This window comes from Ochlerotatus camptorhynchus, unplaced genomic scaffold, assembly GCF_037179485.1.
Source record: "Ochlerotatus camptorhynchus isolate MF236.1 unplaced genomic scaffold, CSIRO-AGI_Acam_v1.1 ptg000130l, whole genome shotgun sequence".
In the NCBI taxonomy this organism is placed as follows: domain Eukaryota; kingdom Metazoa; phylum Arthropoda; class Insecta; order Diptera; family Culicidae; genus Ochlerotatus; species Ochlerotatus camptorhynchus.
In genome coordinates, this window is record NW_027040620.1 from 2157907 (window position 1) to 2180290 (window position 22384).

At 38.9% G+C, this 22384-nt stretch overlaps 1 protein-coding gene across 1 annotated transcript; it reads right to left on the reverse strand.

The window, feature by feature from the left end:
- Positions 1 to 7694: 7694 nt before the first annotated feature.
- LOC135700190 (BOS complex subunit ncln) lies at positions 7695 to 11480 on the reverse strand. Its single transcript, XM_065220608.1, has 4 exons — positions 11111 to 11480; positions 10702 to 10889; positions 8752 to 9564; positions 7695 to 8690 (listed from the first exon to the last, which is right to left on the reverse strand). Exons 1-4 carry the CDS (start codon positions 11277 to 11279, stop codon positions 8196 to 8198), a joined length of 1665 nt encoding a protein of 554 aa, XP_065076680.1. The 5' UTR covers positions 11280 to 11480; the 3' UTR covers positions 7695 to 8195.
- Between the last annotated feature and the right edge of the window lie 10904 nt (positions 11481 to 22384).

Consider the following 22384-nt stretch of genomic DNA (forward strand, 5'->3'; position numbering starts at 1 on the left):
TTAATGTGTTATGTATCAACTTTGTAACCAAAGGTTGACTATTCGAAGTGATTTTATTGAAGTTTGACTTAGTTTCATGCTCGAAGATATCTTAAAATGTGAAGAATTTTAAAGTATTTGTTCTACGAATTTTCCACCCATATGATATAAAAATGTGTAGTGTACGGCATAATGTTCCTCATATTGTTCTAGAAGTTTCGTTCCAACATAGTTTTCGTGTATATTTCATAGATTGAGAGATAAAAATCAGAAAAGAGGCCGTTTTAGCTAAAATTCACAAGACAACAGAACCAATAAAAGTCAATTAGATTGACAGAACATAGTTGCATTGCTTTTCAATGACGACCGATGACTGTTTCATTGATATATGATTTTTTCATAAATATGAATCCTCAGTAGACGTGTTTTTTATCAAAGGCAAGTGTCACTCGAGCCATTCAAATGTTCATTATTTTATAAATTGCTGTTATGGTTCGAGTGACACTTGCCTTTGATAAAAAACACGTCTACTGAGGATTCATATTTATGAAAAAATCATATATCTATGAAACAGTCATCGGTCGTAATTGAAAAGCAATGCAACTATGTTCTGTCAATCTAATTGACTTTTATTGGTTCTGTTGTCTTGTGAATTTTAGCTAAAACGGCCTCTTTTCTGATTTTTATCTCTCAATCTATGAAATATACACGAAAACTATGTTGGAACGAAACTTCTAGAACAATATGAGGAACATTATGCCGTACACTACACATTTTTATATCATATGGGTGGAAAATTCGTAGAACAAATACTTTAAAATTCTTCACATTTTAAGATATCTTCGAGCATGAAACTAAGTCAAACTTCAATAAAATCACTTCGAATAGTCAACCTTTGGTTACAAAGTTGATACATAACACATTAAACTTTGCTATGAAAGTTGTTACAGCAGCTTTCGTTGTTTCAGTCTCGAGATACAAATATTGTAAGCCGTAAATTACCTTAAAAACATAAAATTAACTTGAAGCACCTCTAAATCATCACCGATTTTGCTGAAAATTTGCACAGAAGTTCAAATTAACATGCCGAACAGTAATCACGGTTGACCCGTTACATTCCGAACATTTCGTTTAAAATGAACAGGTCTAATATACATTGATACATTCAAACCATTGGCATTTGAGATAAGACAGAGATAGGATGCGGAGGGCCCCAGATAGGCTGGAAATGACAGGTTCATAGTGAGAAAATGTACCATACCAGATTCACATCGTCAGACCCTGCCCAAGAATAAGGGGATTGACGATGTCTTGTCAAGTTTTATTTTGAATTTGCGTTTTGCATTTAATACTCTAGTAAATCTCGCGTCCGTGCTCATTCACAACAGTGTGATATGTCAATACTCACTGGGTTATATGTCTTAGACCAGTTCCAGATTAGTTTGCTATGAATATCTTCTGCATCGCAGTTCGCGATAAATTACTAAATATGGGTTCTCTTTACCGACCATAATAGTGTGAGGGAAGGGGGTGAGAGCGAATAGAGGCAAATAAATAAGGAAGACGACACCATGACCCGAATAAGTAACCAATGCATGCGGCTCACACTCAACTTGTTCTATTTCTTTCTTTCTTCCTATCATGTACTAATATTAACTGCCTGAGGACAAATGGGAACACGAGCAGAACTTCAATAGGAGAAAAGTAACAAGAAAATTCGAACAAGAAAAGAAGAATTAAACTTGCACCGGCAAGAGGAAGCAGACAGAAAGGATCATGCCGGTTGGAGACAGCCAATGTATACGGAACGAAGCTTGTATCTAGGAAAAGCCGTATGTGCAGAAAACCGTAAGTAGGATAAGAATCGTAAAAGGTGTGTGCTTGCTTGATAAGATCCTAACTTTACTTTAAATACACGGTAGGAATCTAATATCCATTTATTATTAAGGTTTTTGTCCATTTTTCAGTGGGAGTGGCAATACCCATTGATGAGTGATTTATCGTACCCATTTATTAGTAACTGTTAGCAACTAATGATTAATTGATTTACCTATTTTAGAATTACCTATACTTCACATCAGAACCTCATTTCCTTCAATTACTACTCCGTTGCAGCACACACCTTATATGGATCGCTAACCTTTATTTAGTTTCAGCATTTTCGACATTATAATCAAAGGGTGAGTTTTAAAAGTATAATTACCATGCATATAGATAAGTTAATGTACCAGAACCTGGACGGACACGAGCCCACCCAGGGGAGGACCCGGATACGACCACCCATGTGTGTCTATAGTATCGCACGAGCTGACGAGTGCAACGGGAAGGACAGTAGGTGTATAGACTAGGGGGTTAGTCCCTAGATAAGCCTTCTTAGCGGAAGGCACAGCCTATGCACTGAACAATTACAATTACAATTAAATCAGAACTAAGTGTCATGTCGGTTTGTCGGTGTAACAACTTCTCTTACTTTTCACCAACCTCGATCATTATTAACAGGTCATTTTATTCAATTAGTATATTATACTGTCATTACTGTTCATACTATCATTGCAACTAATTCATTTAGGCATATTCAATTGACCTGCATTAGGTTATTATTTTGCATGCAATGATATGGGAAAAGCGGGGCTCACGATTCAGCATGAAGAGTGTATGGGAGTCGTTCTAGGGGTTGTTTGAGACATGTGGTTCATTTTAGACATTATAGTTTGACGTGATCACCATGATCCACTCACGTTCTGGAATGTGGCCTTCATAAGACTACCTTCTGTCTAGCAAAATCAAAATCTATTTCGAAGGACTTATTGCTCATCTGTCTGGCCTAGACTGGAATTGTGTCTACGACAGTGTGGATATCCATGACATGGCCTCACATTTCTGCACCATCATTCGTCAATGGTTGAACACAAACGTACCTATAAAGAGAGAACGCTTCTGTTTCGAAAATCAAAACTTGAACGCAATCAATCGATGGCAGCGTCGTTTGCGGGCCCATAAATCCTCATTTACAAAAGCTAACTTCAAACTAGAAATACTCAGAAGGAGAGATGGGCGAAGAGAACGTTTTGAGCCAAATGAACTGACAAAATCTGAGCCAATCGAACATTCCCGTTAGAATTTGTCCGAGGATTTTTTATTCTTACCAGATTATATTTGAGAGTATTGCAATCGAAGAGAAATTCAATCACTTTTATGTTTCGTGTGCTTCTCAAATTCAACTAGTATTCTAACTCTATTGATTAATTGATCTTAGTTGGTTAATTAATGGCACCAAGAAATATGCAAAATATTGCGATGTAATCAATTATTATTTTGCACGTAAATCGAATCAAAATAAGTCATGTGAAATGCTGGGTTCTAGCAAGGGCTGCTGCCGAATTGTATTTTGTTTTCGCCGCCTATCTTTCCCTCTGAGTATTTCTACTGATTACCGGAGGAGTGGATGGAAGGTGTTGTATGCCCAATCTACAAAAAAGGGCGACAAGTTGGATTGCTGCAACTACCACGCGATCACAATGCTGAGCGCCGCCTACAAGGTACTTTCCCAAATTATATGCCGCCGCCTGTCACCATTGGCAAGAGAGTTCGTGGGGCAATACCAGCCGGGATTCATGGGTTCATATTTGCGAATCGATCCTACACCGAAAATAGTTTTCATGTAGGGGAAATGACGGCTTTGGCATGAAAGACTATTTTCGGCAATCCAAATTGAAACACTATTTTCACTGGATTTTCTTACGAAAACACTTCGCTGAATGCATGCAAACGATTCTTTATGCTTTCAGCTTCAATTTGACTATATTTTTACCACTGAGAAAAAGCAATCTAGCAGGGTTTTCTTGAAATGAAACACACGCACTACAAATTGTACCTGATTTTGAGTTGCCGATAATAGAACAGAAGATTTACATGCAGTTAAAATGGAACGGTTGCCGAAGAAAAACTGGTTGCCGACAATACTCGCTCTCACTAGAGAAGATTGGAGCTTTGTAAAAGCGTTTCAAAACAGTTTTTGACTTTCGACTGAAATTGTTTGAGCAGCTGGCAGCAAAAGATTGTAAACGAACCAATACTGCATATGTGTGCGTTCTATAGAGAAAAAGGCTATAGAAAGAAGGTCGCTCCTTAGGTTGCCGAGAATACGTAAATTCCCCTAGCTTCCATTGGAAACGCAAATGATTTTCATCCATAAACAAAATTAATGGGATTCATCTGAATTTTACATAACATTTATGGGATCACGTTAATTTTATATGATTTTTCATATGAATTTCATCAGCCTCATAATATTCATGTGATTTTGTAGTGGGATTTTTAGCTATGTGATCACATGAAAGCTATGTGAGGTTCACATGGTTTTCATCCATTAGATATGTGATAATTTTTTTGAGTGTAGAGCTCTGCAGTTCTTTTTTAAACACTGTGATATAAGAAACCACTTGATCACTTTTACGGATTTTCCGTATCTTCCAATGGCCATCCAAGTCCATGTTTTTGTCACGACCACAAATATCACAGTTCCTGAAGTTTTTGTAAAAAAAAACTGCGGAGCTATAGTATTAGTTTCATTGATTGACCTCTTTTACGGATGTTCTGGACTTACCAGAGGATGGCCCCATGGCCATTTGGGTCCATGTTTATGTAATGACTCCAAATTCTTTCTTATTCTTATACATGCTTTCAAAAAAAAAAACGTAGAACTCTAGAATCAGTTTCGAGGATTGACCATTTTAAAAGATGTTCTAGATCTTGCGGAGGACAGTCCCATGGCCTTCTAGGTACATATTTATGTCACGACCGCAAATTAATTTATATAGGGGAATTTACGTATTCTCGTCAATCTAAGCAGCGTCTGCACTTCTACTAGCATTTTCTCAGCGTCACGCACATATATGATGTGTCTGTTTGTTTACATTCATCTGCTGCTTGCTTCTCTATCCATTCCAATCGACAGAATTTTTCAAAACGTTTTGAAAGCGTTTTTACAACGCTCCAAACTTCTCAGGTGAGTGTGACTATTGTCGGCAGCCTCTTTTTCTTCGGCAACCTTCCCATTAGAACTGCGTGTTAACCAGCTGTTCTATTATCGGCAACTCGAAATCAACCCCGTTTTGTAGTGCGTATGCTTTATTTGAAGAAAAATGTAGCATTACTGGATTGCTCGATCGTTCAAATATAATCAGATTGAAGCTGAAAGGCTAAACAATCGTTTGGACACATTCAGGGAAGTGCGTTGATGGGAAAACATAGTGAAATTAACGTTTAAATTTAGGTTGCCGAAAACAGTCAATGGGTGCCGAAGCCAACATTTACCCTATGACAGTTCCAAGTGTTTTCGAAAAAAAAACCGTGGAGCTCTAGGATCAGTTCCACTCATTGTAACCTTCGAAGAAGTTTCCACCTAGAAATGATGGCTTGGTGAGAAATTTGAACTAAGATCTACAGGAATATTGTCAGTAAATGTAAATAATCATGCAAAGAAAGTTTGAAAAAGACGATTAAATGCAATAAATGAAATTAAATTAAATTTTGAAATTATCATGCTGAAAGAGGATATAATTCGTTGTCACGCTATCCTGAAAAAAAAAAACAATTTCAGAAGACTAGCATGGTGCAAAAATATGGGATGTGCTGCCAAATGAGACGGATTGTATCTCTTTTGAGCATTGTAGAAGCAGCTAGGGCCATCTAAAATCTAGGTAGTGTTAGGGCGACTCGCATGTTCGAATTCGACCGGGCTGCCGATACTCGAACCCAACTGCTCGAACGCACGAAGTGAGCCGAAGGCGCGCAGACTCAGGCGATCGAGGATGGCGTGATGATCGTACGATGAGTTGGAATACTACCTAACTTATCTTGGCAAAGCTATATAAGCTCACTTCACCCCCACAAAAGTCTCTTAATCCTGGGAAGTGAAGTTATACGAAGTGTTTCAAAAGTTCGACAAAATTTTCTAAAAAAATTCAGAACAGAAGTTCTTTTGCCGCGTTACCTTTGATCGGTCGCTAAACGTCAAGTAACGTTGTGCCCAATTCCAACCGTGTTCCGCAAACTTAGAAAGTGGTCCTGTGAATCTTTTGGACATGTTTTCTAAACGACACGTGTTGAAGAGCGTGCAGTGATAGTTTGTAGCTACCGGTCAGAAGCCAAATAGTTCCGGAGTGCTATCCACGCTAGACCGCTTCCCAGGCTGTCGAACGGACCGTCCGTCACCATACGGTCCTCTCCAAAAACTCCATCAACGCACCGTACCATCGGAAAGTGCGAAGAAGCTAGCGGTTTCATTGAGGAGGCGTGTTAGGCGGTCGGCCGAGCGCGGGAACGAGGTCAGCAATCCACGTGGTGCACCACCAACGAGGCAGCGGTAGCAGTGAGCAGCATCAACGAGAGAACAGTGAGTCAAAAGTGTCCAAAAAAGTTCCAATTCCATTTTGAATAAATTTTTAAAAGTTTAAAATTCAATCTAATTTGCTTGGGTCGCGAACATCTTTTGCATGCACCAAAGAAATCGATCTAGTGTGGTTTCCTTTACGATAGTTGGAGTGTTTCGCCTTGAGTCTTTTCCTAGCGTGGTTTTATGCCGACCCTGAGTTTTATTATTTGGTGAGCTAGTCCGGCAAACTAGTAAAGACGGCCGTCCCGGCAACGGGTGGAAGTCTTCATTAGTTACAACATTGACCAATTTTCCGGTTTTTTCGGATCTTCCGGAGGACGGTTTGATGGCCATCTGAGTCCTTGATTATGTCACGATCCCAAATTCATTCTAATATCACAGATCCTAACGTTTTCAAGAAAACCACGGAGCTCTAGGATCAGTTTCGTGAATTTTCCACTTTCACGGATGTTTCGGATCTTCCGGAGGACGGTCTCATGGCCATCAAGGTCCATGTTTATGTCACGATCCCAAATTCATTCTATCATCTCAGTTCTTAGTGTTTTTCAAAAACTGTGGAGCTCTAGGATCAGTTTCATGGATTGATCACTTTTACGGATGTTCCATATCTTCCGGAGGTCGGTCTCATGGCCATCAAGGTCCATGTTTATGTCACAACCTCAAATTGCTTCTATCATCACAGTTCCTAATGTTTATAAAAAAACGCGGAGTTTTAAGGATCAGGATCGTGGATTTACTACTTTTACGGATGTTCCGGATCTTCGCTGGACGGTCTGATGGCCATCTGGGTCCATTACCCAAATTCATTCTTATATCACAGATCCTAATGTCAAAAAAAAAAAAACCGCAGAGCTCTAGGATAAGGTTCATGGATTGACCACTTTTACGGATGTTCCGGATTTTTTGAGGACCGTTCCGTTGTCTCCAGGATCCATATATAGGAACCATGACTGTTTTCTAGCTAATTGTGAACATTTGTGCCCATTAATCTAAATTACAGATCTTGCGCTACTTGCAAAACCATACAAACACACTTTTCAAAAAAACGTGTAACAACTCTTTTCGCTTTTACAAAAAGTAGACGACTCTTTTTTTAATCTTTTTGCAATCAAAATCATCTACAAACCCTAGGAATTCTAAAGGTACCACACATTTTGAAATTCATTAATAAATGGCTAAGTTATGCCATTGCAAACTTGCCGTTACACGTTTTTCGGAGGCTTCGTAGTCGGCTTAAAGTTTTTTACCCACCGTATTCGGAATGTTAAACAGTCTAAGAGGGAAGTCAAACATTGCAATGAATAAAAACTCAACTCGCTATTTGTATCCACTCGCAAAACAATTTACTGATTGATGATATACTTACTAGTTCCATTCTATACCGAGTTAACAGGTCAAAAAAGCCGTTTTCCTAATCTTAACCATATGATTCCATTGCCTTTCGCCGTCCTTCCAAACCTTCATTTTTTTTTCTAATTCCTATATGACAGAAACAGAACTGGATTCAATGCGGATGAAACGAACTTTTAAAAATGCACAGACTAGCAGTTATGATGTTTTTTTTTACGTTAAATAACAGCTCGCAAAACAAAAAGACTTGCAGCAGCGTGGTACAACTAGATAAAACTATACTTAGATGATGAAAAACTAGCAGCTGTAGTTGTCGTTGCAAACTTAAAGTACGTCTACAAATTAACTTTCTTTTTTTTTTCTGAGGACATTCTCACTAACCTCTGAACTCAAAATGAATATTAACGGTTTTGTTTTTCTTCGGCAATTCTTGCTTTAAATAAGATGAGAATTTTAAACGAAAAGAAGGTTAGTTCACCTTGACCTTATTAACGGTCAAGCGGCAAACGAAGGTGTACATCTTGGAGAAATGGAAGATGGCCAGATAGATCACGGCCAGGTAGGCCACAATCATGAACGTCAAGAACAGATCGAACACGGCTGGCTTGACGTTGTAGATGTTGAGCAGGCCGTCGCGCTCGTCGTACAGCATGAAGTCTGGCTCGCGGGCGTCCGGTTTGTCGTAGCTAACCTTGACATTCTTAAGGTACTTTTCGAAGGCATTTTTCAGATCATTGTTCTGCTGGCTCGAGCGCACCTTCAACCACGGTCGGATGATGTCTTTGGTGATGGCCATGGAACCGGTGAAGATCTCGCCACTACCGGCAGCATTGTCCAGAGGCAAGCTGTAAATGTAGCTGGCAAGTGTTTCGGCCACGATCTTTACGTTGATTTCCAGCTTGTTCAGCTGTTCCTCTTCGTCCTCATCGTCGAAGATCGTATTGCGGAGATAATCCTTGTGGGACTGAAGAATAAGGGTTCACATCAGAATTTTGCGCTTGGAAGGATTTCTATTCATACATTACCTTCAAACTGGACACCGTGAATGCCGGCATTCGCTTCATGCTGAATCGTTCGTGTTCCCACGCCAGCAACGTATCCGCCAGGTTGATCTTCTTATGTACACCCTCCACGGTAACGTTACCGTATCGCTGTGCGACAGTTTTCAGCGTCTTGTAGAAGCCATTCATCGCAGTACCTTCCTTCGGAGGTTTCGACACGTGCATGTAAAGGTTATCATTGGCCAACGTTCTGCTGATCGAGTCCAAGCAGATGACAAATTCAGCCTGTTGAATTTGTACGTTCTCGTCCAGGTTGGAATCGAGCCACTTCTTCATGCCTTGGAAGTTCAGAAGGCTTCCCGATTCGGACACCAGGAACATCAGGCGATACTTTGGAATACTAGCGTGAAGTTTGCTAAACAATTCGACTAAGGTGAGCAACACAGCCAAATCGACATTTTTCAGTGGACCGTTGTTCACCAAGCCGAATGTGTCCAGATGTGCCGTTAGGATGATTAGCGGTAACTTACTTTCGCCGTCACTCGTTTTGATCGTGTGCTTCGTCGGGGTTAGTTCGCCCTGTATGATTGGAATTTTCGATTGTTTGTTCGCGGCGTGACTTGTACCGGACACCACGATCTGATAGCCGTTGGCGGAAATTGACCCGAGAATTTCACTGATTGCTGAATCGCGCTGCTGAGAAGACATTTGCTGGCTCGTGATAGTCGTTTTGGTAACATCGTTGACGATTTCGTTCATTTTCGAATTGTACCGGGAAAAGTACACCGGAATGGAAATCTCCTGCAGCATCATCGCTTGCTCGAGCATGTGAATTTGCTGCAGTAGGGAAATGGGTGGTAAAGAAAGAAAAAATAATCCTGTTAGTCTCCTGTGTGGCTCTGTTGGTAATGTTGGCTAATCGGATTTGGTAATATTACAACCTGAACGACGCCGCTTGAGACAGCGCTGATGTAATATAATTTTCCTGGAAAATCAAACTTTTTCTCATGTTCTGATCTCATATGAATAAATTATACATAACAGAACAAAAATCAAAAATCATACGCAGATATTTGAAACGATAACATGCTACACTCATAATCTGGATCTGATTTGCCGCATGTTACCGCAGATTTGATCTAATTTGAGGGAATATACAACTTTGGAATAGTTAGGCACGATAAAGGAATAATTTACTTTGGTCTATTTTATAAAAAGAAATCATATCAAGTTTTTTTAGAAGCATTTCTAAAATCAGTCAACATATTATGTACGTGAAACGGCAGAAGAAATATGACAACATTGTTAGCAATCTGAAATAATGCGTAAAGTAATTTGATGTATTATTGCGTGTTTTTGAAAGTATAACCCAATAATAGGATGACGAACGTCTTGAACAGTTAACATAATATTCCTCGCAACAGGGATGCATAACTCTTTTTTTTTAAACATAAAATGCTAGCGTTAAGTCCAATTGAATTTTCTGTTAATGCATCTTAAAATAGATGGATTAACGCTATTATCCTACCAATCAAAATTCAACATGTTCGCACCGTTGAACAATAATCTGTGATTTCAATGAAGGTGCACTCTTCAATGAAAACTCGACGTTTGTCGGAGCGACATTTTTGAAGTTTAATCGGTAGACTACTAGCATTAATCGATCTATTTAAAGACGGATTAACTGACAATTTAATTATACATAACGTTAGCTTTTTATATTAAAAAGTAAATGAACGATGCTCCATAGAGTGATCGATCCCTGTCTCGCAATACCTATGCTTCAAGGATCGTCTTCTGCAACAATATACCTACATCACGTCTTAGAGCACCTCTTGACTGAGATCTCGATTAATTATATGGAGAAAAGCCCGGGCTTAAGAAGTTCGTCGTACTGTTTACTATTATTAGCAAACTCCTTGATTTCACAACTTTTGAATAAAACTTCCACTTGACCATACGAACATCACTAACCTGCTTCTCCTCCAAGCTAAGGGAGGCAAAATCCTCCGGCAGCAGAATAACTAAGCCACCGGCTTTGGCACGGATTTCACGGAACTGATCAATGGTCATATCCTGGAAGCGAGTGACAACACAGTGTCGAGAAGTTTGCCAGGTGTACAATGATTTCGCTTCCAGATTCAAAAGCGACCCACGGCATCCTGCAATAGAAAATCCAATCAGAACAAAGCGATGTCTTTAATCTAATTAACCAAAGGTACAATGCAATATGATAGTTATCAGCAAGGCCCCAGCGCACCCTATTAGAAACTGGATAAAACTGCACCCAGCATAACCTCAATGATAACTAAATAATGTACGACCTAGAGACTTTCATGAGACAAACTTGTCCTTACTGAGTCCGTCCTACCCGGGGACCTACCGTAGGGTGTTCCGTGGACATCGAACTGCGACATTCGCTGAACGCCAAACTCGCTGGCGGCCAGTACCGGATTGGACGAGCAGATGATCAGAATCGGTAATGTGATGAGCAGATAGTAGGGTAATCCGCCGCGGAATAGGTCGGCGAAATTGTCAGCATCTTCGAACATCTTTGCTGCACGATTTTCTCCCAAAACGACACTGGGCCTATTTGTCACCACGAACTCGCGGAACGTGCGTACACACTGTGGTTTCCGTAACGAATGAATTACTCCACTTTGGTAGGCGATTCTTCAATGGGACCGCAAATTGAATAAATTGGAAAACTCGCGAACCGAGTTTTGGAAAAGGAAGAACGGTAATGACTGACTTTTGACGGACTTGACTTTTATGATTTTTATGCTGGCAGAAGACATGACAGTGGTCATCAGCGAAAAGCATGACACACCAGAATGGGACAAAAGATCGGTAGCAAAGTTTCAACAGGGATGCGAAAACAGATGATTTTCGGTTTGAAACATTTTGAAACGCGTGTTGTTTGAATTGACCGTTATAGTACGTTCAGACTACAGAGTTATAACATGTTATAGCGCTATCTTGATGGTGGTTTCTGTGTTGTAATTATTTGACAACCGTTATAACATGTTATAACTGCTCAGTCTGGCCAGCGCTTTACCCTTGCCCGCCTCGGTTTGTTCAACGATTGCGGAGTCGACTACACTAGAAAAAATCCTCATATTTTATTCATGCGTCACTTTTCTAAAAATTTGTTAAAATACTTACAATTAGTATAGAGATTGCTAAAATGTTATTGTGTTTCATCAGAACTGCGATTTGCTTGTTTCCTTGCTTATAGTCGTTATATTTATAGTCTGGGAGATAGAATTTCAAGCTATCAAAAAGTGGAACCAAACGCTAATTAACAGCATCATCGGATAGGGGAAACTTTCCCCAACCCGACGATGGTGTTGGTTTGCGTAGGCGTGCCTTGAATCACGAGAAAAGGGTTTCCGAAGTTTTGTTCGCAAAAGCAGACCAAAGTGGTAATTTTTATACGATAGATGAGGAGATGAAAGCGAGGGGGACGACACATCTAAATCTCAATTCTAGGTGCTCAACAAGTCTCACCCTAGCTAATCAATCTTCGACAAATCTTCTTTAATTTCTCGCATCTACTTGCATCGTGCATCATCTTTTTGCAAGAAGTCTTCAGAATCGTCATAAATCTTCTTCTACTCAGGCTCTGAACCATTTGGTGGATTATTTTAAATTTGGTTAAAATTTGACAGATGGAAAGTTATCGATTAACCCTGCTATCCGATCTTGGTTACTTCTGACAGACAAGAAGTTAAATTTTGACAACTGTGGCTGAGTTCTTCTCGAAAACCAGTCGATCGACAGCACAGGGATTTTCGAACATAGAAAATAACTTTCGAAATGTCAGTTTTAACCATGAGTTAAATTTAACTCGGCAAATGGTTCACAGCCTCAGCGTGCGCGCAGCTAACCACAGCAAAAAACAAATTTTCCTTCATCGGAGATAGAGTCGCCCCCCTCGAATGAAAGTATAGAGTAGAAAGCGATCAAGGACAACTTTTGAGGAAGGTACAAATCCGGTTGATCATCTCTCTTTACCAAACTCCCCCGTTGGAGAGGGATGGTGCATATTTCTTGGTGCCATTAATTAACCAACTAAGATCAATTAATCAATAGAGTTAGAATATTGTTTTTGATTTCAAAAACTACTTGAATTTGAGAAGCACACGAAACATAAAGGTGATTGAATTTCTGTTCGATTGCAATACTCTCAAATATAATCTGGTAGGAATAAGAAATCCTCGGACAAATTCTAATGGGAATGTTCGATTGGCTCAGCTTTTGGCAGTTCATTTGGCTCAATACTAGAAATAATACTCAAAAGCGAGCTCAAAAGGAGAGATAGGCGGAGAAAACAAAATACAATTCGGCAGCAAGAATTTGTTTCTAAATTATCTTGCAACCCTTGCTAGAAGCTAGCATTTCAAATGATTTGTTTTTTGATTCGATTTAAGTGCAAAATAATAATTCAGTGCCAACATTTCAAAGGGGCGTAATTGCTTTTGTAAACAATGACTTTAGCCGTCAATTTCTCGCGAATGAAATCTTACCTCTCCAAAATTACAATGCTAGCTGGTAGAGGAAACATTCCTCTACCTGCTGGTGTCATTATTTTTCATGAGTGAGCTATTATTCGCGAGAAATCGACGGCTAAAGCCATTGTTTACAAATGCAATTACGCCCCTTTGAAATGTTGGCACTGAATTGATTGCATCGCAATATTTTGCAGATTTCTCGGTGCCATTCATTAACCGGCGAAGATCAATTAATCAATAGAGTTAGAATATTGTTTTTGATTCCAAAAACTAGTTGAATTTGAGAAGCACACAAAACATAAAGGTGATTGAATTTCTCTTCGATGGCAATACTCTCAAATTTATTCTAGTAAGAATAAGAAAAATTCTAATGGGAATGTTCGATTGGCTCAAAACATTCTCTCCGCCCATCTCTCCCTCTGAGTATTTCTACTCAAAACATTATATTCGCCCATCTCTCCCTCTGAGTATTTCAAGTGCAAACCGATGTGCGAACCTCGACCTGAGGTGAGTTTTAATAAAGCCCTACAGTAAAAGTATGGACGTCTGTCAAAAGTTGTTCCAATCGAACCGTCAAAATGCACCCCCGCATAAACGCGAACCATCACATGACCTTACCGATAATGGTTATAAATTGTTTATAATCCCTGCTAAACTTCAACTGAAATGGTTATGGAACTTTACATGAACGTTTAATGATAAAGTTTTAACCTTAAGTATTATAGTTTTTTGGAAGTGGACCTTACAAATAATGGGTTGTTAAGAACCATTACCATTCAAAATTCTTGTTTTCTCCATACATTTTCGGAAAGAGAACTATATTAGAACGTTTTTACTTATGGTTTGAGAACATTAATGGTTATGGTTATGGTAGTCAGTAAGGTCCATTAATGGTTTTGTATTATCGCTCAACTTTACGTGAAATATATCGTGAATTGGTAATCAGTAATTTACAGGCAACCAATTCGCGATATATTCCACATAAAGTTGATCGATGTTACAAAACCATTCATGGACCTTACTGGTTACCATAACCATTACCATTAATGTTCTCAAACCATAAGTTAAAAGGTTTTAGTATAGTTTTCTTTCCGAAAATGTATGGAGAAAACAAGAATTTTGAATGGTAATGGTTCTTAACAACCCATTATTTGTAAGGTCCACTTCCAAAAAACTATAATACTTAAGGTTAAAACTTTATCATTAAACGTTCATGTAAAGTTCCATAACCATTTCAGTTGAAGTTTAGCAGGGATTATAAACAATTTATAACCATTATCGGTAAGGTCAATTTATGGTTCGCGCTTATGCGGGCCGCTTTGCTCGATTGGAACAGCTTTTTTTTCAGTTTTGTGGTGACAGTCGTCCATACTTTTACTGTAGGGCTTTAATCTTGATACCCGATCCAGTTTGGAACCTGTTGGAACTGAATCAAAAACAAGATTGGAATACACTAGACGTTCGGTAGCTGAAAGACTTCTGACTGAAACGTCTTTTAACTGAAAGTCCGCTAACTGAAAGAAGTTGCAGCTACACAGCCCAGTGGCAAGTTATACATGTTATACCGTGATAGCGGACCCAGTACAGCAAAATAAATTATTCGAACCCGGGACATGTTGCCTACTGTCAAACGCTGCTGTTGGTATAGGCCTTGTCACTGATCTGCAGCTACAGGACATTTATAAGTCAAATTTATGCATTTCAAGATGTCACGATAAACGAAATGAACACGAGGATGGCCAGCGCCGGTGGTGTAGTGGTAAACGTGACTGCTTTCTAACACCCCGATGGGTCTGGGTTCAATCCCAGCCGAGGTCGGTGGGATTTTTCTGAGGCATAAAAATCTCTGGTCACGTCTTCCTTCGGAAGGGAAGTAAAGCCGTTGGTCCTGGCCCATGTGTGTTGTTGAATGGGTGCGATATCCTACGCAGGTGTGGAAGCTGCCTTCCTGCACATTCGATGTCCGTCGGTGATTGGCACTAGATTCCGGAACAGAGACCGACGTTAAATAAAGGAAAAGTATGAACACGAGGATGAACATTGATGCATTTCTTTCTATAAGAAATGAACTAGCCTATGGCTAAAAAACTCTCTAATAAAGAAAAAAAAAAAAAAAAAAAAAAAAATTATGCATTTCAAATGCATTTGACAGCTGGTTTGACTCATGAAATGGATTTCAGTTAGCAAACTGCGTTCGCTAAGTGAATAGTTAACATGTTTCAGTAAGCGAACGTCGAGTATATAATGTACTATTTCTATCGCACCATCAATCCGTAGTCACGAGCAGTGGTGGCACGAGTACTAGGTTTTAACATTTTTTCTCTTAACATTTGACACAAAAATTTTAACACAACTTGGAGAAGTTTTCTAGAATCTGGAATGAAATTAAATATTCAAGACTACGGACATAGAATACATTTCAAGAATCCAGATATCAAGCAAATTAAGGGCCTTTCAAAAGTTTCAAAGGTTATGAACTTTAATGGATATATTTGATGGGATCTTTCAAGGATCTATAGGAATGATTTCAAGGGAATTCAGAGGATGCATTTTTAGGAAATTGAAAGCTGAGGATTCCTTTCAAATTAGTTCTGAGGAACTCCAGACTCCAAGGTACCGTATGCGTGATAATGTTTGCACCATTCCTGAAGGGGATAAATTGAATATGGAAGTATATATCGGCATTCTTAGTAAGTATATCCTTCCGTGGATTAATGAGCAATATGGACCGGAGCCGAATGTGGTCTTTCAGCAAGACGGGGCTCCACGCCACACCTCAAACCACACGCAGAATTGGCTGAAGGAACATCTGTCGTTCTAGCCGAAAGATATGTGGCCGCCATCCAGCCCGATCCCCCTTGGATTATTCAGTGTGGCGCGGCATGAAGGCCAAGGCCTGTGCCAAACGCCACTCCTATACAGCAAGCCTCAGACAAACATTGACCCGCGCTCGCCCACGCCTGGAGATATGGATCTGAACTATATTATCAGAACCTGTCAAGCATTCCGGAAGCGTGTTGAGGCCGTAATTGTGGTAAATAGAAATTCTATCGATGATCATAGGTTTAAGGTTAACAAACATATCCCTTTTGAATAATTTTTTTTCCACTCCGAAAATTTTCAGACTTTTGTTTGTTTTCACAGTGTTTAATGGTGCAAACATTATCACGCACATGGTAGTTCTAAGTAGAATTCCTTAGTAGGATTTAAAGTATTTTTTTTCTCTGTGCGGGACCTGCACACTGGGCCAGAAATGCAATCTAGCGGAGCAAAATTAATAACTCTGAAACGAAACATTTTCGCGACTTGGTGTCTTCGGTAAAGTTAAGGACCAGCTATTGACATAAACAAATAGTTCAAAACTCTTCCGCAAAGATGGCGCCACAATTTAACTTGTTTCTCTGACGTTTTGGAGACTTGATGTCTTGGGCAAAGTTGTTTACCTTGACAAAATAAACAACTCTTTTGAAGACGTAAAATGTCCACAGCCTACTGGTTCCGAGCTATATGGAGTTAAAGAAAAAAATGTCGAAAATATGTTTTTTTTCTGTCTGTTTCGGTTTTTTTGCTGACAACCATATAATGTTATATTTTTCTCTTATGCAAATGCATTAAATAAATAACTTTTGTGAAAAAAAACATACTGGTTTAAGCCTCAAATTTTAAAGATATTGTTGACTTTAATATCTCCTAAAGCGCAAAAAATCGCAACCTGACATTTTCAGCAAAAAATAAGCAATACTCGATAAACAAAATATCAAAATTTGAGAGAGGTATATTTTGGTGTTTTTGAGATTTCATCATTTTAGTGGAGAATGTAATATTTCTATATATTTGAAATGGAATTTTGAAAACTTGACTTCTTCAACAAAGTTGTTGATAAAATAAACAACTCTTCTGAAGAAGTCAAAACTCCACAGCCTATTGAGACTTCGATGTTTTTTAATTAAAATAAATCATGTGCCTTTTTTTCCTTGATTTGTTTTCCTAACCGACGCCAGGGAGCTCGCCAGGGAGGCAGCTCCCACACCTGGATCCTACCTATCAATCCATCAACTCATGGAAGGCGTGATCAGAGATGTTATGCCTCAGAACATCCCGGCGGCGCCGACTGGGATTGAACCCAGGCCTGCTACAATTATCTAACGGCTTACGCTTGAACAATTTTTTTAAACATTTAGGTTTTAGAAATTTAGTGTCTAAGAATTTGTAAAATTTACGATAAATCGGTCTTAGTAATACAAATTGTCGACTTCTTGAACTATATTTCTTTTGATTTGAAATGTTACCAGTTTATTGAAGATTTTGCACTACTCTATTTCGAAACCACTCCACGTTAAGTGCTGATGACAAAGAAAGGGTGTATTGAAAAAATAGACACATTAATTTGTTTGTAACTTTTTAGTGTGTTGGTAAAAATACTGGAATTTTATCTGAAACTAGAGCTAACAGTGTAACGTTAACGCCGGCAGAGTTTCATCACACGGCGAATGAGAACGACCCAAATTTGAGTTTAGTTAACTCATAATCGCCAAAAGTGCAGGAACTCAGCGATGATTAAATTTGTCTCATGGTTTCCTGTGGAAAACCTAAAAAAACTGCCGGAAAATGAGGAAATTGACGAAAATTTTATTCAGTCTCGGAGTATTACCAATAGACTGAGTGAATCCAATCTTTACTTTTCTAAAATTCGGGAATTTTTCTCTGGAAAATCCTGGAAAAACCTGGGAAAACATGAGGCAATTTTACTCATCGCTGAGTTCCTGCACTTTTGGCGATTATGAGTGAACTAAACTCAAATTTGGGTCGTTGTCATTCGCCGTGCACAATCGTTCAAGTGGTTACAGTGATGATAGCGCAAACAAAATTTGTGCACTCACTTCGAAAATCCAAACGCTTCACATAGATTTATCAGTAAACAGCTCGGAATTCATCATTTAACCACAGACAAACATACATAACACATTAAAGATTTGTCACTGTAAAACATCGTCGCTAAAACATTACCGCCATCTGTTGAGCACACTGTGGTGGGAAGTATGGCGTATCACATGGCGGTAGTGTCAAACGCAGATACTTTTAAATAGACCGTTAAATGCTTGTTCGATGAACAACTTGTGAGAGTTATGTCTGTTTGTCTGTGAATTAACGGTATGTCGTGTGATCAAGACATTGATTGAAATAAAAAAAATCAAATATGCAAAAAAAAAATCCTTGTTTGGCAGGCGATCTGTGGATGTGGTAAAATGAGTCAGCCCTTCATCACATCTGGCACCATTAACGGGAAAATTTATAAGGATGAATGCCTCCAGAAGCGCCTCCTGCCTATCCCGAAGTCCCACGGAGGCCAGACGCTGTTTTGACAGGATTTGGTATCTTGCCATTACATCCAACCAGTCTTAGACTGGTTGGTACAAAAACAACAATGTTGTTGAAGAAGTCGACCCTCCGAACATCTCTGAACTTCACCCAATCGAGAAATATTGGGCTATCATGAAGGCAAAACTTCGCAAAATCCCTAAGGTGTTGGAAAATGAACTGAATTTGAAGAAAGAGTGGTTAGATCTGTCGAAAAAAGTTGGCTCCACCATTGCCCAAATCTAATGAGCAGTGTCAAAGCAAAGGGGTGGGCATTTGGAAATGGAGAAGAGCGAAGTGGTTCAATAAAGTAATTATGTTGAAACATAACCATAATGTTATATTGAATTTCCTAAAAGTTTGGATAGAATCGAACTTCGAATTTTAAATTCGAATACAGTCTTTAAGTATCACATGGAAAAAAATAATAAATTAGTAGATGTTTTATTGTAAAAAATATCCAGCATTTCTGTTAAAACAATAAAGAACCTATCCAAAATTTAGTAATCAATTGATTATCATTCATTTAAATGATGAATATTCTATTTGTGTGCCATTATATATAGTGGAAATGGCTCTTATGTTTGCCTATGGATTGGGCCCATCGCTAAAAAACTGCTATTTATCAATTTTATCAAAATGAACGCGTCATTGGGACGGTACTAATGGATATTTTTGGTCGCTATTGAAAATTTAGTCGGTTACTGAGTTTATGTATGGGTCCAAATTAGGGACATTTAGGCCGACATTACATCCATTTCCCCTATATCCAATATACAATTTCATCTGTACATGTTTGGTTAGGTAGGGGCCTCCCTCAGCTCAATCCGTAAAGGCGCAAGGCTACAAACAGACCCCCTTCACTCTTTGGATTTTTTAGAGACAGATAACAGCACCAAACGGTTTGTGACGAGACAACGTTGAACCATAGAGATAACTCTAAGACCACTGGGTCCCGAAGAAAATCATTATTATTTTTGGCTCACTCAGTACCAGAACAACGGTCCCAAGCAGTCCCAAGCTATTTCACTCACCCCTGCATGTTCTGCATGAATCCACACACCCCTGATGTTATCTGTCAAACTTTCATAGCGAATCAAAACAAACATAGGGTAGTAATAGAATTTCAACTAGAATAGGGTACGTTAATCGTTTGCTTGGGACCAATAGGCTACTAAAGTGGTGAGCCAATTTAAAATCGTTAGTTTCGTATTGATTGTTGGTTGAACTGCAGCGCTGGAAGAAAACACGCACACTAACATCTATACATGTACGAACCCACACAACTGAGCGGACGGTACAGCGCAAATCAAAACACGAAGCGGTGTCATCACTCATCGTCTTCATTCAGCTTCTGCTACTTCCGTTTGCGTTTGCTTTCACCGGCGTTGACAAATACTTCCTACGTTATAAAATAAGAAAGTAATGATTATTCCAATGTAATTTTTGAATAGAATGCGTGCTCCGTTGGCCAAAAAAGACGGCATATTTTATTACGTTTAGCAATGATTTCGATACGTTGCATTTCCAGTGACTGGGGTGTTGCAATAATTCTTTAGAGAGGGTGAATGCTTTTCCCATGTTTACTTCTATGCTTATTAAGATTCTTTTGAGCACCAGCTGCGCAAGTCATCAATTACTATTAGAGATTTGCATTTTACTGGTACCGGTGATATATTGGAAACTCTTTCGCTCGAAAGCAAAAAATATTACAGGCACATCATGATGCGTGCTTGGATGTGTGATTGTATTCTCAAGTGTTTCTGTTGCGTATAAAGTGGTAATGATTGAAAATCGGAACAATCACAAACAAGCTCGCAAACAAGTAAGAATCTTGATATCGCAATATAATGATGATGACTTCGAGAATGATATCGTCCTCTTTCCTCGACTGATCATCAACGTCCGGATTGACATCTATCATGCTGACACCTGTCAGTTATTGAGCCCAGGTGGTGAAGTTGGCGAGGAACTCCCAACAGTTTCAATATGCACTCAACAGATGGCACTGCGATCACATACGGGTGGAATTATATGCCTTGTATGAGAAATTGATTAGTGGGATATCTTGTTAATTAGATATCTTTGCTACAAAGCAAGCTCATGCTGTGGAAATGGGTGGGTTTGATTCCCGGTACGGTCTAGAAATTTTTCGGGCAATAGAGTATGATCATAGAGGTAACTCTAAGACCAGAAGGTCCTCAAGAAACGAGCTCAACTTTTTGGCTCAGCTCTGGTACTATCTTCGGTCCCAATCGATGCACCCCTCGAAACATAGGAAAATCTAGAGTCGGTGTATAATGAGTCACGCCAAGAGAAAAACAGTTGAACTCGCATCACGGTTTTCGAAAGATTCCCTTTCTTTTAACTTGGCAACAGAGGACTTCTGCATCAACTTCAAATGACTTCTAGCGAGGAAAAAAATTAACAGCTGTAGTAAATCATTATATCAGTGATTTTGTCGAATTATCTTAAGGAAAAATAGTAGAAATTGTCATTAATGATCATTACAAAACGTATCGCATGACAAATGTAATGCTCACTGCGTGTATATGATCATTTCTTCGGTTATATTTAATATTTAATTGCAATACCTTTCGTGGACCTTTCATAGCATCGTAATGCTTGTTTACTTTGCACGATAGGTAGCCGGTTTGACAGTTCAATAGGTAGACTTGGCTTCACTCTTGGCGTGACTCATTATACACCGACTCTAGGAAAATCCACTAACCCCTTATTTTATCTGTCAAACTTTCATAGCGAATCAAAACAAACATAGTGTAGTACTGGAATTTATACTAGAATGGGATACGTTAATCGATTTGCTTGGGACCAATAGGCTAGTCAAGTAGTGAGCTGATTTAAAATCGTTAGTTTCGTATTGATTGTTGGTAAACGTCAATTATAGCTTTGATTATAATGATGTTTTCTTAAAACTGTGTATGAAATTCAAGTTATTATCGCACCTCCACTAAAATGATGTTCGTGATTCTGAATTGAGACTTCCAACGTTTAAATCTCTCATAGGAAAATCAAGTGTCACCAACAAAAACGTCCCATAAGCTTTCAGTTACATACACAAACAAAAAAACGTTAAACAATATATTTCTTTAAAAACCTGGAAGTTTTCCGATAAAGTCCTGGAAAACCTGGAAAACTTAAGAAATTGTATTTAGAAGAATGAGTAGACCCCTGGCATATCGAACGATAAATGCTTGGTATGATGCGATGAGACGCAGTGTTGGGAAAAATATCAAAAAAATCAAATCTCACCAAATATAAAAATTAACAAACAAACAACTGCGGTTGATATTGCAAGCTGTGATATCGCAGCTCGGAATAACAAGCTAACAAAATTCACAAGGTGCAAATCTCATCAAACTGTGGTAAGATTAAGTTTCGTTATTTTTGCTTTACACCCGAATGCTTCCAAAACTTCCACAACGGCTGGCAGCAGTCGCTTCGTGTCTGCCATCGATAAAGAGAAACAAAAGATAGCATTAGGATACGTTAACTTTCTAAGATAACGAGATGCAACGGAATCATGTTTGCGTCTACTCAACTCTCAGCTTCAACTTTACACGTTGTGAATAGTCTCGCAATATTAAAGGAGCTTGTAAAATCAATATCAAGTATGATATTTTGCTCCAATATCACGTGTGATATTGTAAGCGTATGAAAGCGGAAAAATATCAATCTGTTAATGATTATGCCATCACTGATGGGACGTATATCTTGGTAATGAAACACGGAAAAGGAAAGGATGTCCTTGAAACTTTTTACTT

Bases quoted from the DNA above. Each gene is read 5' to 3' on its own strand.
- LOC135700190 (XM_065220608.1), bottom strand. From the start codon at position 11,279: ATGTTCGAAGATGCTGACAATTTCGCCGACCTATTCCGCGGCGGATTA. The intron at 10,890-11,110 runs GTAGGTCCCCGG...TTTCTATTGCAG, and splicing joins TGTCCACGGAACACCCTACG to GATGCCGTGGGTCGCTTTTG. The intron at 9,565-10,701 runs GTTAGTGATGTT...TCCCTACTGCAG, and splicing joins TTAGCTTGGAGGAGAAGCAG to CAAATTCACATGCTCGAGCA.